This window comes from Marmota flaviventris, chromosome 15 (assembly GCF_047511675.1).
Source record: "Marmota flaviventris isolate mMarFla1 chromosome 15, mMarFla1.hap1, whole genome shotgun sequence".
NCBI classification, from domain to species: domain Eukaryota; kingdom Metazoa; phylum Chordata; class Mammalia; order Rodentia; family Sciuridae; genus Marmota; species Marmota flaviventris.
This window is the reverse complement of record NC_092512.1, coordinates 3,256,562-3,271,770: the sequence shown is the minus strand read 5'-3', so window position 1 is coordinate 3,271,770 and position 15,209 is coordinate 3,256,562. Positions and strand designations below refer to the sequence as shown.

Sequence of the window (15,209 nt, the reverse complement as noted above, 5' to 3'; positions counted from 1 at the left end):
TAAACAACATTAATTATTTCATTTTAGGCTTCTGGTCTTATAGGAGTGCATATATAGAATTTGTAAGGTTGAAAAGAACACTTCTGTTAAGCACACAATAAAGTTTTCAAAGGACAATCTAAAACCTATAGGCACCTATAGGTTATATACCCTATAACCATGAGGCACTGTCTGTCAACCTCAGCAAATACAGAGAGAAGAGCACTTACTTGAGGGCATGGTGTAAGTATCTTCTTCATCGATTATCTCGGCATAGTCGTCTGTCTCTGTGCAAAAGGAAAACAGATATGTTGGCAGAAGTTAAAGACTTGACCTCTTGGCCTTTGATACAATTTAAAAAGGCAAAACGATCTGTCTACACCCTCTACCATGCTGAAATATTCTTAAAATACTCAAATTTTGCTCACAAATGAGTCATTTATGGAAATAAAAGTGACATCACTGTCACTGTTAATAATACAGACTTGTTTCTCAGACAGCAAACAGGCTAACACAGAAAGCCCTTGTTTAAAAAAAAAGACAAGAGATGATTGATCAATGATCCAAATCAACCAACCTGTGCTGGCTGCTGAACTTCCCTCTACATACCATGTACATGCTTAGAACCATGCTTCTGGCTACTGGAGTCTCCCAAATAAGACTGGCCCCTCCAGAGACCAGGAAGTTTTGATTTTATTAATGACAAGACTCAACAGCATATTCTGAAACTTTTCTTTGAGGGAATAAATGCTAGCCTGAGTTTTGTGGGGGGAACTGGGCTGACTTATTTCATTTGTTCCGGATTGAAAAACGCAGGGATTTATCTTCTGTAGCTTTTGCGCTCACATATTTCAAGAAGTATGTCAATGTCAAAAAAGCTAAAAGACGGCTGGGGTTATGGCTCAGTGGTAGAGCACTTGCCTCACATATGTAAGGCACTGTGTCTGATCCTCAGTACCACATTTAAAAAAACAAAGATATTGTGTCTCCATGTATAACTAAAAAAATATTTAAAAATAAAAATAAATACAGCTAAAAGAGCCAGATGTGGTGATGCACACCTGTAATCCCAGAGACTCAAGAAGCTGAGGCAGGAGGATAGCAAGTTCAAAGCCAGTTTCAGCAACTTGGTGAAGCTCTAAGTAAATCAGTGAGATTCTATCTCTAAATAAAATACAGAAAGGGGCTGGGGATGTGGCTCAGTGATTAAGCACCCCTGGATTCACTCCCAGTATCAAAAGAGGAAAAAAAAAAGAAAGAAAGAAAAAAGGAAGGAAGGAAGGAAGGAAGGAAGGAAGGAAGGAAGGAAATATGTTAAAATGAGTTATTTTTTGAGACAAAGTCAAGGAGTTCCAATGTTTCCACCGACTCCTTCCTATAAAGCAGGATTTTAAAAACCTACCACTGCACTAATGGGGACATTTCAAAGCACTCATCTAGGGGATAGCCATCACTCCAACAGTACTGTGCTAAAACACATTACTCTCCTCCTTTTGGAAAAACAGAATCCTTTGCTGTTTTTAGTGTCCCTCCTGGAGGGACACTAAGCTCTAATTTTTTTAAAATTGTAGATAAACACAATACATTTATTTTTATGTGGTGCTAAGGATCGAACCCAGGGCCTCAAACATGCTAGGCAAGTACTCTAACACTGAGCCACAGCCCAGCCCCACTAAGTTCTCTCGAAAGAGACCTGAGGGATGACTGTAGGGCCTGAGAAGCCAGCACCTCCTGCTGCCTGTGCTGCCCTCAACACTTCACTCAGCTGCAGAACCATGAAAGCAACTGGAAGAATTTAGTCCTCAATGTGTATCATCATTAAAATGACTATGAAAATTCTGGCTGGCAGAGTGTAATGTTAATAGATCAATTCTCTTTTAGACATTTATCATATGTAAACGATTATGGAGAGGTGAATATTATGTATTATTCTTTTATGTTTATTAAGTAATGCTACTTTGGGGATTCAAGAAAAAAAATTTAATCTATTCCAAACCTTCTATTCTTTCATTTCCATATTTCTCCCCCATCAACACTCATTTCTCCCCTTTTATGGCAGTGCTGGCTTGAAACCCAGGGCCTCACACATGCTAGACAAGCCTCTAACACTGGTGCTACACCTGAGCCCTTTGATCATTTTTATTTTGAGACAGGGTCCTGCTAAATTGCCTAAGCTGGCCTTGAACTGCCTCAGCCTCCCGAATTGCTGGGATGACAGGCATGCACCACCAGGTCTGGCCCATCTTTTCTCCTCCTTCTCCTGTTCTCAAGAGAATATGAAGAACAGTAAACTGGCAAACTGTAGGCCTGCAGCCTTGCTCCTGTGTAAGATGGTTTATCAAAAGACCTTGTGGGAAAAGATCTGGAGCTGCAGAGGGAACTGCTCAGGTACCTGTAACAATCAGGACTAAGAGGGGAAGAATCTACTGCAAGAGCCGCGATGATAGAGGCAACACAAGCCCCAGATGAGTACCTGCTCATCACTGTCTCTTTTCATCCTGTAATTTAGCAGGCTCAACTTCCTGACAATGCCCCCAGAAAATGAACGCCACCAAGGCTGCCTTTCCACAGACAGCAGCCCCAGGTCCCTCCCTGCCTTCTTTCATGCAGAATGGTATGTGCCTCTGGCTGGCCCCGGTGGGGCGGGTATTGGGGGAGCTGCTCAGACTCCCACGTCTACTGTCCTTCCCCAGGGGCCTGGTCCCCGACTGTTCAAGGCTCTACAACGCTGCCCTCATTCTCAGTCTGACTCAGCAGATGCTGCAGACTCCATGGGAGCCTGGGAAGACTAGGCGTGTGCTGCCTGGAGAAGAGTATGAGGCTAGTAAGCACAGCAATAGCCACAGCCCACCTGAGGCTACCACCTGCTAAAGCTCATCTTGGCTCAGAGCCAATTCTGGTTTCAGCCAAGTGCCCCATCTATTCAGAGACCTCTCCCCAAACTAATTTGCCCTATCCCCATGTTCTTGATCATGTTCCTTGACTTACTGTCCTCTGACTTTTAAACATTTTTTTCCTTGTAACTGGTCTGTATGGCTCTTGGGAACAGTGTGCCCCTGGAGCAGAGCCTTTGTGCATCTTATTTACCTGTGTTCTCAGCATGGAAAACAGTGAATAGCTCAGAGCAGGTGCTCAGGAGATACAGCTTCTCAAGAAAATGAGTGCACTGATAGACTGAGTGGGTGGCACATCCCCAGAACAAGGGACAAGGCACAGTGCACATGTGATCGCTTGAGAGTTGCTTCCTGACTATGGGTCAGGTATGCTCTCATGTGCAGAGCGAAAGCACAGTGCCCGTGCCAGGTTGTCGTGAGGACTGTAGGGGGTGAGCATGAAGCTGAGGTGTGCCCTGTACCCACAGACTGCCAAGGAGGAACTGCTCCTCTTGTGGCTGTCTTTGTTCCTGTGAAGCTTCTGAGAGGGGCTGGCAGGTTTGTGTGATGACCCTTCCAGTCAGTCTTAGTGTGGCTCAAGTACCTTTGAGGACTGTCTCACAAACCTCAAGCAGAGGTTCCACCCTTGAAATAACTCTGAAAATTTTTGAAGAGTGATGAGACTACTACAGGAAATCTCTGGGGAACTCACTGGCCCCCTGGGAATTAGCCACAATACTTGGGGCAGATGTATGCTTTACGACACCAAGTGCACAGAGAATGTTTACTTCGTGAACTACATGGGTCAGTTCTTAAGGAGCTGAGTAAGCACCAACAGGCACACAGGACTGTGAAGCTTTGCAGTTTCTATGTAGGAGTTTCAAGTGGCAGTTCTTGGCATATTTCTCTAAGAATTATTGATATTGATTTGGTTATATTTTTTCTCCTGGCTTTTAGGTTCATGGGATACTATGACAGACACTGAGGTGAGAACCTTTTCTCTTTTTGCTGTGCTCAGGGCCTTGAGCCTGCTGGGCAAGCACCCTACCACTGAGCCACATCCCCAAGTCAGAGATATTTTTACACACTTATGGGCCCTGATAAACTGGAGGCCAGCCTTAGACTGTTTCCTCTACCCCCAAATAATGGTATCATAGAGGGACAATGCAGGACAAAGGAAACAGTCAAAGATCTGTTAGATAGCACTCTCTACTTCTGATAGGGACTGTCAGCTTTGGTAGGTGACAGTGTCCAAGGGCTCTTGCACTGTGGCTTACTCCTCAGCAGAGTGCTCTGGGGGCACAGTTGTCACTTCCTATTTCCCAGGCAGAAGGCTAAGGCACGTAGATGTGCAGCTTTTTCAGGACCCTGCTCAGTGATAGCTTGTACTCAGCCTAGTGGCGCAGCAGAGCCTAGTTTGCAGTGCTGCATGGTCCTTAATCACCTTTCAACCAGACGCCCTTCACTTTGAGACTACCACAACTTCCTATAGACATACTTCCTCCCTCCACAGGGCTGAGTGCTACACCAAGGATGCTCACAGGAGGGCTCATCTAAGCAGGGGTCCCACACTGCCATCCCAACACAGGAGCAGAGGCAAAATCTTGAGCAAAAGCATTCTTTCACTTAGCCCTGAGGAAAACCCCTTTGCTTTAGCTTATAAAATCTCACTTCTTTGGTGGCTCAGTGGTGAACCTGGGAGATGCCTGACCCAGGAGTTAAAGGCTTAAAGAGAAACATTAAAAGCTGGGCATGGTGGCACATGCTTAAACTCCCAGCTTTTGGAAACTGAGGCAGGAGTGCTTGAGTGCAGGGGTTCAAGGTCAGTCTGGGCAAACTAGGGAGACCTTGACTTAGAAAAAAATGAATGATAAATAAATATATAGAAACATTTTAAAAAGGAGAATCCTAAAATTTAGATAACATAATTTTACCAAAATTATAAATTAAATGAACAATTTGTTAAAAGGACACTAAGAGTTAAGCAAATAGGGAGGAAATTACTAAGTTGTCATTTCAAAGCAAGGTTAAAAAGAGACAGAAAGTCACTACTAACTGATCAGCATGCACAAAGACATTAAAGGTTCATGGTCTGTCACTTAAAGAGCCTAATGCCTCTGGAGGTGCTATCAGGAGATTGGTTTGGTGTCTGGGAGGGATACATCTGTGGAGAAAGCATACTATTGCCTGGTTTATAAACAAAAGGAAACACCAAAGTCTTTGAGCTCAGAAAGTTCCCAAGCACTGAAAACCTGTGAAATTTTTCAGTTATGAAGCAGAGAGCGGGACCTGTCTCCACACTTTTTCCTGTCTCCTGGTAGCAGCAATTCTGACAATCTGCTCCCTTGCCTGGCTTCCCCACTGTTCCCAGAGGCATGGGGCTAAGCAAGAGGGGCAGGAAGTCTGAGGCACCACCACTCTCAACCACTAACATCTGCACAGGGCCCAGGCTACGGGCAACTTGCAAGGACTAACCAGTATCAGTCTTCTATCCAACCGGCATAACTCAGATGTGCCATGAAGTCTGCAGACATATGAAGCAGAAGATAATTCTTTTCTAGTAGCCAAGATAAGTCCAACTTTGCTTGGCAGTATTATTCAGCCACACTACTTAGGTCAGGGACTGGCATTCTTTTTCTACAAGGCCAGGCGGGAAGTGTGTGAGATTGTGCGGGCCACACACTCCGGGGGCAGCACTCGGCTTGGCCATTTGCACCACAGTCAGCAAGTGGGGAAGACACCATGGAAGTACAGGTGTGGGGCCGTGTTCCAACAGAACTTGACTTATGGGTGCTGAAACTGGGATTTTTACATAAATGTGATATCACAAATACTAGCTTTCTTTTGATATTTTCTGTGCAACCATTAAAAAATGTGAACACATTGCTAGCTCAAGAGGAAGTACCAGAACAGCTGGGTTGTTAGGCCTTAGTTTGTGGACCCCCAACCAATACCAACTGAGTCAACCCTTAGGATGTGGGTATTTACTTGTAAGATGGGTTAAGTATACTTGCCTTGGCTAATTCGTAGTACAGAAAAGTTCTAGTGTGGGGAAATTACATGAAAACGTTTGCATTCTGTCAACATATAGTAACAACCCTTTGTCTGTAGATATTTAAATCTGTATGCTTCACAGTAATCCTATAACCACCCTGGGACCCCTTTTACTGATGGAGATGCAGGGGATGAACAATCTGCTTCAGGTCACTCAAGTCACCTGGTGACAGGATGGAGCAGAAGACAAGGGTGACACTGGAGCCCAGACCTAGCTACTCCTCTCTGATCCGCAGGCTCTTTGTCTGCAAACAGGGCCACCCAGTGATATTCCCGATTGCTGTGAGCAGGAATCACGCAGGTAAGGTGCTTGCACATAGGAAGCTCTCAATGACCTAAACTGCTGACTTTATCACTACCAGGGATTGATCTAGAAAGGAAGCTCAGATCTTCTGGCTTCAAATCCTATGAAAAACACGCACTTTCAGATGAGAGTCATGTCGTGGCCTTTCCCCGAGGCCACGAAGCTCATTCTATGTAGGGGTCCCACAATGCCATCCCAACACAGGAGCAGAGGCAGAATCTTGAGCAAGAGCATTCTTCCACTCAGCCATGAGGAAAACACACTGTCCCCTTTGCTTTAGCTTATAAAATCTCACTTCTTTGGTGTGAAGGACCATAAAGTTCCATGCAGGCAGCACAGACTGAGAAATGTAAGACTCTAAATGTGATTTTCAGTTTTTGAGCTTATTAAGTGCTATCAACAGTTTGGAGGGGGGGAGACAACCATTATCATTATTGCTGGTATTTTCCCTTACTGTTAGTTTGCAAGACTCTAAAATCATTTTCACTCTTTCCTTTCTACTACCTCACTCTGATCTAGGAATCATTAATACATACTCCATACTTGCTATAGATAGAGAATGTCTGAATCTCTATCACTTACTGTTTTCAAGTGTGACTAATTTTGCTGAAATACTGCATTGACAATTTTCTAGAATGCTAAAATTTTAACTTAAAAAAATCTAGAAAACTCACTATGAACATACAGCTCAAATTTCCTGCTGTGATGTGATTAGCTAATAACTAGTTACACCTTCCACACACCACCCTGAACAACTCTTAGCAGACCATGTTCTTGTGCCATTTGTCCTTGTTTCTGTTGTATCAAAACCATATTTTGCCTTTCATTAAATACTGGACTGTACTTATTTCCATAAATAATTATCATAGCAGTAACACAAATGTGAAAATAGATTTTACCGTCCCCACTAATTTCATCTGCAGATCCAGGTGGCATGCAAAGAAAGGGGGAGCAGGGAACAGAGGGAAGGAGAGATGGGAGAGGAGAGAAGAGAGGGAGACACTATTAAAATGACAAGTCCATCAAATCTTGAGAAAAGTAACAAAATCACCCCACCCAGGTCTAATTCAAAAGGCAAAAGACTGTAGTCATATGTTACTTGAACTGACGGATATTATGTCAGGTTTTAAGATAACAAAATGTTATACCAAGTTACACAGTAACAGAGTTTTAAATTAGTTTCTACTATAGTAAGCAAAATTAATTCGAAAGCCTCTCACAATTACATGTTAAAAAATGCTTCTACTTCTCTCAGGGAGAATTTGTGTCCTTTTAGATAAAAGACAAACCAGTCGTTACATGTATGTTAAAAGATAAAGGGGAACCCGCCTGGAGTAAGCCTACTGCAGTGCGCAGCAGGATTCAAACACCACATGGGAGTCTAGGCCAGGCCCACTGCAAACCACAGGGAGTACAGTGCTCCAAGCTCTGCAAACAAGTAAGGATCCCCTTTAAATGTATATGAAACAACAAATTTTATTACCAACATTCTGGAGAAATTATTGTTTCAACAATTGTAAGAAAATCATTGCTTTCCTAGAAAACCCTCCCAACGGCAGAGCTGGCCCTTCTCTGCAGCATCCTGAGCACAGAAAGCAGACACGGGCGATTCTAAGCAGCTCCTCCTCATTCAGGTGCATGCTGCGTTAGGAGACCCATAGTACAAGGAACCTGGTCCTGCCCACCCCTGTGGGAAAACACTCAGAAAGCAAAGGGGGCAGGAAAGCTACTTTTTGCCCTTTCATGCACCTGGAAACCAGCAAACAGGCAAACAAAAGTCTATTACTCAAGAGAAGCAGCTCCAAGATTGTGAGACAGCAAACCTCCCCCAGTTATCACCTCTGGACAGCAGACACCACACACTGACATTCAGTAAAGCCAGGAGCTGCTGAGGACGGTCTCTAAGCATCAGTTAGAGAGTTAGCTTTGTGGTGCTGTGGTTAGCAAGGGACCCTATGCAACAGAGTGCAGTACCGGCAGGAGAAGGTTCATGGGAACAGAAGACCAAAGGGAGAAAGCGCCTAGCTTTCTTAACTTTATGTTGGCAGTGACTGACTCCTTTACAAAGAGGCAGAGGAGGAAAGAAAAAAAAGAAACAAATTATTTCAATACAAAAGATAAACTGTTACATTTTAAGGCACATCTATAAAAATAGACACAAATTTGCAAATATTTGTATTTCACTACTGGCACACCTTACTTTGTACTAGCACTGACTTGCAGCTTATAAAATAAACACTACTATTTTAAGATCTAATTTTCTGTCTTAGCAAAGGTTAGCACTGGATATGGAAGACACAATGAAACTCTCCTGATCTGCACAGTCAGCCACTGACAGTACAAATATGCTTACAAACCACAAAACCCAAACAAAAGAAATAATAAAAACCAATAGTAATTCAAGAATCAAGAACATTCAATATTCTTGTGATAATATTCAACAATAAAGAAAAAAAATGTAGAAAACTAGCAGATCCTGATTTTGTGAAAGAGTTTTATGTGCAATTTACTCCACATTCTCAGTGGAGACAGAGACTCGCAGATCTGGAGTACCTTGTACACCCTGGTGAGGAGGGTATTTGAATACACAGGCAGCACACCTTGCTCATTTACTCACTTGCGACTCATTTGAGAGGTGTCCCACTCTGATTTTAGCAGTGAGAACACGGAGAAGCAATGATTACAGATGATAATAGCAACAGTGGACATGCCAATGAAGTCCAAGCAAGGGATGGAGCTTTAAGATGCAAAGTAGCAGCTGAACGACCCAGGCAGCAGGAGACGCAGAGGGCATCAGTGGTAAGTTGCCACTTAACAGCGTGGGCCCTGGAGGAGGCAGGCCAGGACTGTCTGGCCATCAAGATGGCAATGATCTCACTGGCAGTACCAATATATAAGGAGCAGAAATGAAAAGAACTAAGAATACTTTGGTACTTTTCAAATGATGTATTTTGATTCCAAGGACACAATCTCACTGCTTGGTTTGAAAAGCTACCTTCTTCACAGACCAGAATCCTGGCCCTGCAGGTGATGGCCTAGGAATGCCACTCTCCCTGTGATACTGGTGAAGAAGATGGCCTGAACTGACAAATGGATGCACCAGAGTTGGTGGGGGGGATCAGGAGGCAAGAGCTATGTGGGATACCCTGGATGGAACAAGAATGTGCACTGTGGACAAGGGCATTCTCTGTCAATATTACATGTGTCAATTTTGTTAATTCTACTCTGATATTATGATGTCTTTGATCCTAAGAAATACACATTGAGATACAATTATCAACAGTGCATTCAAATAAACAATATATGATACTTTGTTTTTATTATTCCTACAAACATTCTCCAAGAATAAACTCAGAAAAATAAAAATATAGGGAGCATGGGCTCTGTTACAGAGAATGTCTGGATTCAATCATTGGCTCCACCACTCATTACCTGACTGTGGGAAGGCAACCCTACTTTCATTTTTCAGTTTTCTTACCTGTTCAATAGGGTAGTAACAAGCTGCCCCAGGTAAAGAGCTGAAGGAAAACTTTCTGCTAATGGTAAGTGAGTGGAAGGAGCTGGACAGGGAAGAGATGGTGAGCATGCACACCAGCAATGTCAGGGCAGGGCCTGGTCACTGAGCAATGAGGACACACATGTGGGGGACCTGGAACTGGTCGTGGACACTCAAGGAATAAGCTAGAAAAACAGGAAGGCACAGTCTGAGAGGGTTTTCTTGAAGTGAAACTGCAGCTGGGTGCAGTGGCACACACCTGTGATCCCAGCTACTAGGGAGGGTGAGGCAGGGCAACCACAAGTTGAAGGCCAGCCTAGCAATTTAGCAAGCCCCTGCTTCAAAATAAAAATAAAAAGCCTAGGGACATGGCTGTTTCAGAGCTGGGTCCAATCCCCAGCACCTCCCGCTACCTGACACTGCAGCGGGGTTGCAGATAAGACCAAGTGCGAACACTATGAGGGTAACAGGTTGTGGGGAGGAGGGACAGGTCCCTAGGCAGATTGCTAACAGAGAACACAGAGCCTCCCATGGTGACCTGGATGCTTAGAACACAGGTGGGACTTTGATAGGCAGGATTCAAAGCTAGTGTTTGTGAAGGAGCAACAATGAGAAGCAAGGGACACTTCTCTCACCTCCTGTCCTAGGACTGCAATGGCTCCAAGGAAGACGCAGTCATTGGCAATAAGGTGCCCAGAATAGTGATGCACACCTGTCACATGTGAAGAGGGACTAAGAGGCACCATCACTCTCAGGGTGAGAGCTAGTTGCACAAGAGGAAGGTGACAGGATGGTTCAGAGGAATGGCAGAGGCACAGTGAGGGGTTGGGAACTAAGAGAAAGACAGCAGGGATATTCAGGGTGTCTGGGCGACACAGGAATCTGAGGCTTCTGTAGGGATATGGGCAAGAGTCCAGGGGGTCACTGCTGACTTTTCCGCTTTGCACAGTGAGGTAAATTCCCTCTGGCCACTCTTCTCAGGAACATTTGGTTCTGGAGGAAAGTTCCTGAGCTCTGTACTCTGACAGTCTTCCCAGCAAATCATCCTACCTAGGGTAGCCGTGGGGGAACCCCGCACCACCAGTGGAAAAACCCATTCATTCTAATGACATTTAAAAAGAAGATCCCCAAGGACAAAAGCAACATCTGGCTAGTGAGGTCAAAACTCCTTGTTTTAAAAACTGGGAAATAAAGGAAAAGAACAGGGCTATTTTTTCCTAATTCTCCAGTAGAACCCATTCCCTAGGGTACTGAACAGCTCACGCGGAGAAGCATCTTCAAAAGTGTTCCAGCAGGGGCTGGGGCTCAGGCACAGTGGCAGAGCGCCTGCCTTGTGCATGGGAGACACTGGGTTTGATTCTCAGCACCACATAAAAATAAATAAACAAAATAAGGATATATTTTAAAAAAAGCGTTTCAGCAGAAGAGAGGAAGGACTGATGGTTTGGCACCCTATTGTGGTCCCTGAAGAAAGCCAGGCATGAATGTCAATAGCTGCTAAAACCAAAAGGCAAGATGCTCATGGGAACATTATAAGTGATGGATCAGTCCAGAGGGACCTAATGCACTGATCAATCTTAATGTCTCCAAGAAAAATAATCAGATGTATACCACCTATGAACTATTCTCTTTGTTCCCTTTTCTTGCTGCTATACTGGGGATTAAACCCAGGGCCTTGGGGCTAGGGTGGTGGCTCAGTGATAGAGCACTTGCCTAGCATGTGTGAGGCACTGGGTTCGATTCTCAGCAATGCATATAAATAAATGAATAAAATAAAGGTCCATCAACATCTAAAAAAATATAAAAAACCAAACAAACAAGAAACCAGGACCTCATACATGCAAGGAAAGTGCTTTACCACTGAGCTACATCCCAGCTCCCCCCCCCCCTTTTTTTTTTTTTTTTTTACTTTGAGACAGAGTCTCACTAACTTGCCAAGGCTCACCTTGAACTTGCAACCCTCCTGCCTCAGCTGGGATTACAAACCTGCAGCACCACATTTAGCACCTGTGAAGCAGTCTTGCAAGAGTATATATCATTGGATCTGAGTTGGATCAACTTCTCTAGATTCTAACAACCAGTTTACAGGGACCAAAGAGCCAGAGATGAACAGTTAAGTAAAACCATGTCAAGAGATGTGATTAGCCAAATGTGGAGTATAGGGAATGCAGGGTAAGTGCCAGTGTTTTCAAGGGTAAACGCCATTATAAACAACAGGAAGGCCCAGCCACCAGGCACGCGGAGAGGCAGAGAGCATGTTCCACAAGTGTTACTTGCTTGACTCTAGTTTGCACAAGACAAAGCATGAAAATGAAGCAGTAAGAGAAATCTGAATGCGGGCTGGATATTTGTTAATGTTTTCTAAAGGGTCTTACTTATAAGAAACATAGGTGAAATATATCTTAGATTTGCTTACAAAAACCAGTGGGGATTATGTGTCAGTGTAAGTAGCTAGATGCAAAAATGAAATAGGACTGGTCATGAGTCTCCACCACTAACTGTGGGTGATGTGCATGTGGAAAATCATGGTACAATTCTATGCTCTCTCTTTTGCACATGTTGGAAACTTTCTAGGATGAAAAACTAGAGAAATGATTCAAAGGCATAACACATAGTGGGCACTTAATAATATTTGTTCACTATTTGTTCTGATTCAAGCAGCTTTGATTTTAATCCACAGGCTACACAAACTGGGCCCTGAGGTCTGACTTTAGAATTTTATTTTAAAATCCTCAGTTCTCCTTTAAAGTTTTTCTCTGCAGAGAAAAAAAATAATAGGGCCATTTTATATTGGCAATGTTTGTTTTATATTTAGCAAGATGATACTTGGGCTTCTTGCACGTTAGTAATATGATCTTTAAAAAGGTTATTAAAGTTTATCAATGACTGTGTTAAGCAGTTGAGTCTAAAGACTGAGAAGTATACCCAAACATTGCCAACTGTGAAACATATACTATCAGAAAGACAGGAACACATTTCTGTTCAAAATACACTCATGAGGGCTGGGCTACGGCTCAGTGGCAGAGTGCTTGCCTAGCATGTGTGAGGGAGGCACTGGGTTCGAACCTCAGCACCACATAAAAAAATAAATTAAAAAAATAAAGGTATTGTGTTTATTGACAACTAAAAATATTTTTAAAAATATACTTATGAAGCATTTCATTCTCATTCAGATGCAAAGGATGTTGGGGAGAAGATGAGAATAACGCTCTGTTATGGAAAAACTGTTCACAGGATGGAGGCAAGAGATCTGTGGGGGTGGGTCTGCTAAATCAAAAGTCTTCCCTGCTCAGCTGTTGCTCCAGCCTCTCCACGAGGGCAGGGAGAGGGCAGAGGACAGGGTACCTGGAACTGGGGCTCTTTCAGGGCACACTTCACAGCCAATGGTGCTATCTCAGTGCGTGTGACATCTGAGATTCTCAACTCCTTGGAAAACCAAAAGAGAGTGAGGTGACTGAGTAGCACCCTTGAATCTCAGGAGTGGCAGGCAGAGTTCCAGTGATGCCAAGGTGGGAGAAGGATGGCTCCAAGGAAGAAGGCAGCAGGGTGGCCTCCTGGGGTCCTCACACCCTTACCCATGCCCAAGGCTCCAGCCTATGTCTCTGTGAAGCCAGATGCAAGCTCCTTGATGGCTTGGCCTCTCTTCTAATACCAGGCTGATCACAAAACACTAACAACTGCTACTGAAACTAGAAGAATATCCAGTACACTCCAAGTACTAGAAACACTCGAGTCATGTCTAATACCTACCACTTTGTGTCCAGAAAAGCTACTGGTAGCATTTTGATCATGTCATAAAGCATATGATTTTCAAAATGAACTTCTTATCTACTAGGAAAGAATACCCTGAAATTAGGGCAAGGTTTGCTTGTTTGTTTTCACATTCAACTTCTGAAAAGCCAGCATTTAAATCAAGCATTCAACAGAAGAGACTACCTTGGAGAAAACAGTATTATAAAAATTGTAGTCAGAGTATAAAGCCAGGCACAAGTAGCTCTTTCAAATTTAAACACAGTGCACACTTCTGAATTTTAGCAGAAGAGTCAGTACTATATTATTACAGCTTAAGGGGGAAAAACTACTATGGAATCACCCGCATGAAAGTATTACTCCCTTCCACACACATCAAGCTTTTGGAATGAACCAACAGAGTCTAATGAAAGGACAAGGAGCCTCCCAGTCAAGGCTCTGGGCTCCTATCAGGAGCAATACGAGCTGGACCAAGCATCTAAGCTTCCATAGTGGCAATTTCCTCATCTGTAGAGAGGAGATGCTGCAGACAGTCCTGAAGTCCAGCCTGGGCACGGTTGGGTATAGCACATGCTGGGCTCCAATCACACTTCAGCACTACTTGTGTTCACATAGCAGTAAAGGAACAAAGACCTAATGTGTAAGGCCTGCTCTTAAGTGTTTTAATATTTAAGAATAATTTCCAGTCACTGATTTGAAATACCTGAAGAAAAGTATGCTGCATGGTTAACAACCAAGCCAAAATGATGTTACAATTTTATAAAAAGTTTGCAGTAATACTGAAAAAGCAGCCCTAGTAGGACAAAATTTGTACTTTAGCACAGTGGGGCTGGCAGAGACAATCAAACTAAATATTCTTACTGGCAGGTGAGAAAGGTCACTCTGCTCATTTCCATGATGAGACATGAAAGAGAAAAACTGCAATCTGCAATCCTCTTGTGTACCATGGAAACACTTAACAAGAGTCATGGCCATGATGAGGTGGTATCACAAAGTCAGCTCTGAGCATCAATTTGGAAATATCTGTATTCCTGTGCATTTTTTGCCCCTTCCAACTGTGTTCCAGCACCACCACCATGCAGGCCACGCCTCCCTCTCTGAGCACACATATAAATCCCACATGGCAGACTGACGCTGGCCTCTAAGTTGCACCCTAAATTCCACCAGAATCTTGACCTGGCCGTGGCTCTCAACAGAGCTTTACAGTAAGTATGTGTTTCCTAAAAATTTAATACTTAATTGTCTTGAAAGTCCTTTAGGCCCTCAGAATAGTATGCCCGGGGAAATTTACGATTCTGTTAGGTATTTCTGAAACCTCTATTAATCTCATTTTTACAGAGTCTACCCAAATCTCAAAGGTAGACCCTCTGGGTAGAGGGATGCCTCCAGCAGTGCTCGGCATGCAGCACGCACTGTCTGCCAGGTGGGCTGCTGTGCAGTGGGCAGTGAGAAGCTTGAGGAACCCCCACCTTAAAGGAGTACTGGCGGCCAGAGGAGGTGGTGTCTGGCAGAAAAGTAGACCACCTTGCAGCTGGCCTGGCTGGACTGCAGCCTGGCCCCATTGGCCTGTACACAGAACAGGCTTGCCCAGGAACAGAGGCAGAACATCCGAGGGTCCAGCAGTATGGCAGTACCCCAGCCCATATGGGGGCAGAGAAAAAATCCTGGGCTCTGTTAACAGTACTAGTTTTCCAGGTGTCAGTTTAACAAAGATACTTCAAGAAATGTCAAATATCAGCTTTGAGCAAGTGTG

General features: G+C 43.8%; 1 protein-coding gene across 6 annotated transcripts in view; it reads right to left on the bottom strand.

Moving 5' to 3' along the window:
* Nucleotides 1-15,209, bottom strand: part of Ptk2 (protein tyrosine kinase 2) — a 228,658-nt gene that overhangs the window by 63,283 nt on the left and 150,166 nt on the right. For all 6 annotated transcript variants that reach the window (XM_071602094.1, XM_071602095.1, XM_071602090.1 and 3 more), the window contains one exon: nt 210-266. In XM_071602094.1, the coding sequence (XP_071458195.1) occupies nt 210-266 (57 nt within the window). The remainder of the gene's footprint in view (nt 1-209; nt 267-15,209) is intronic.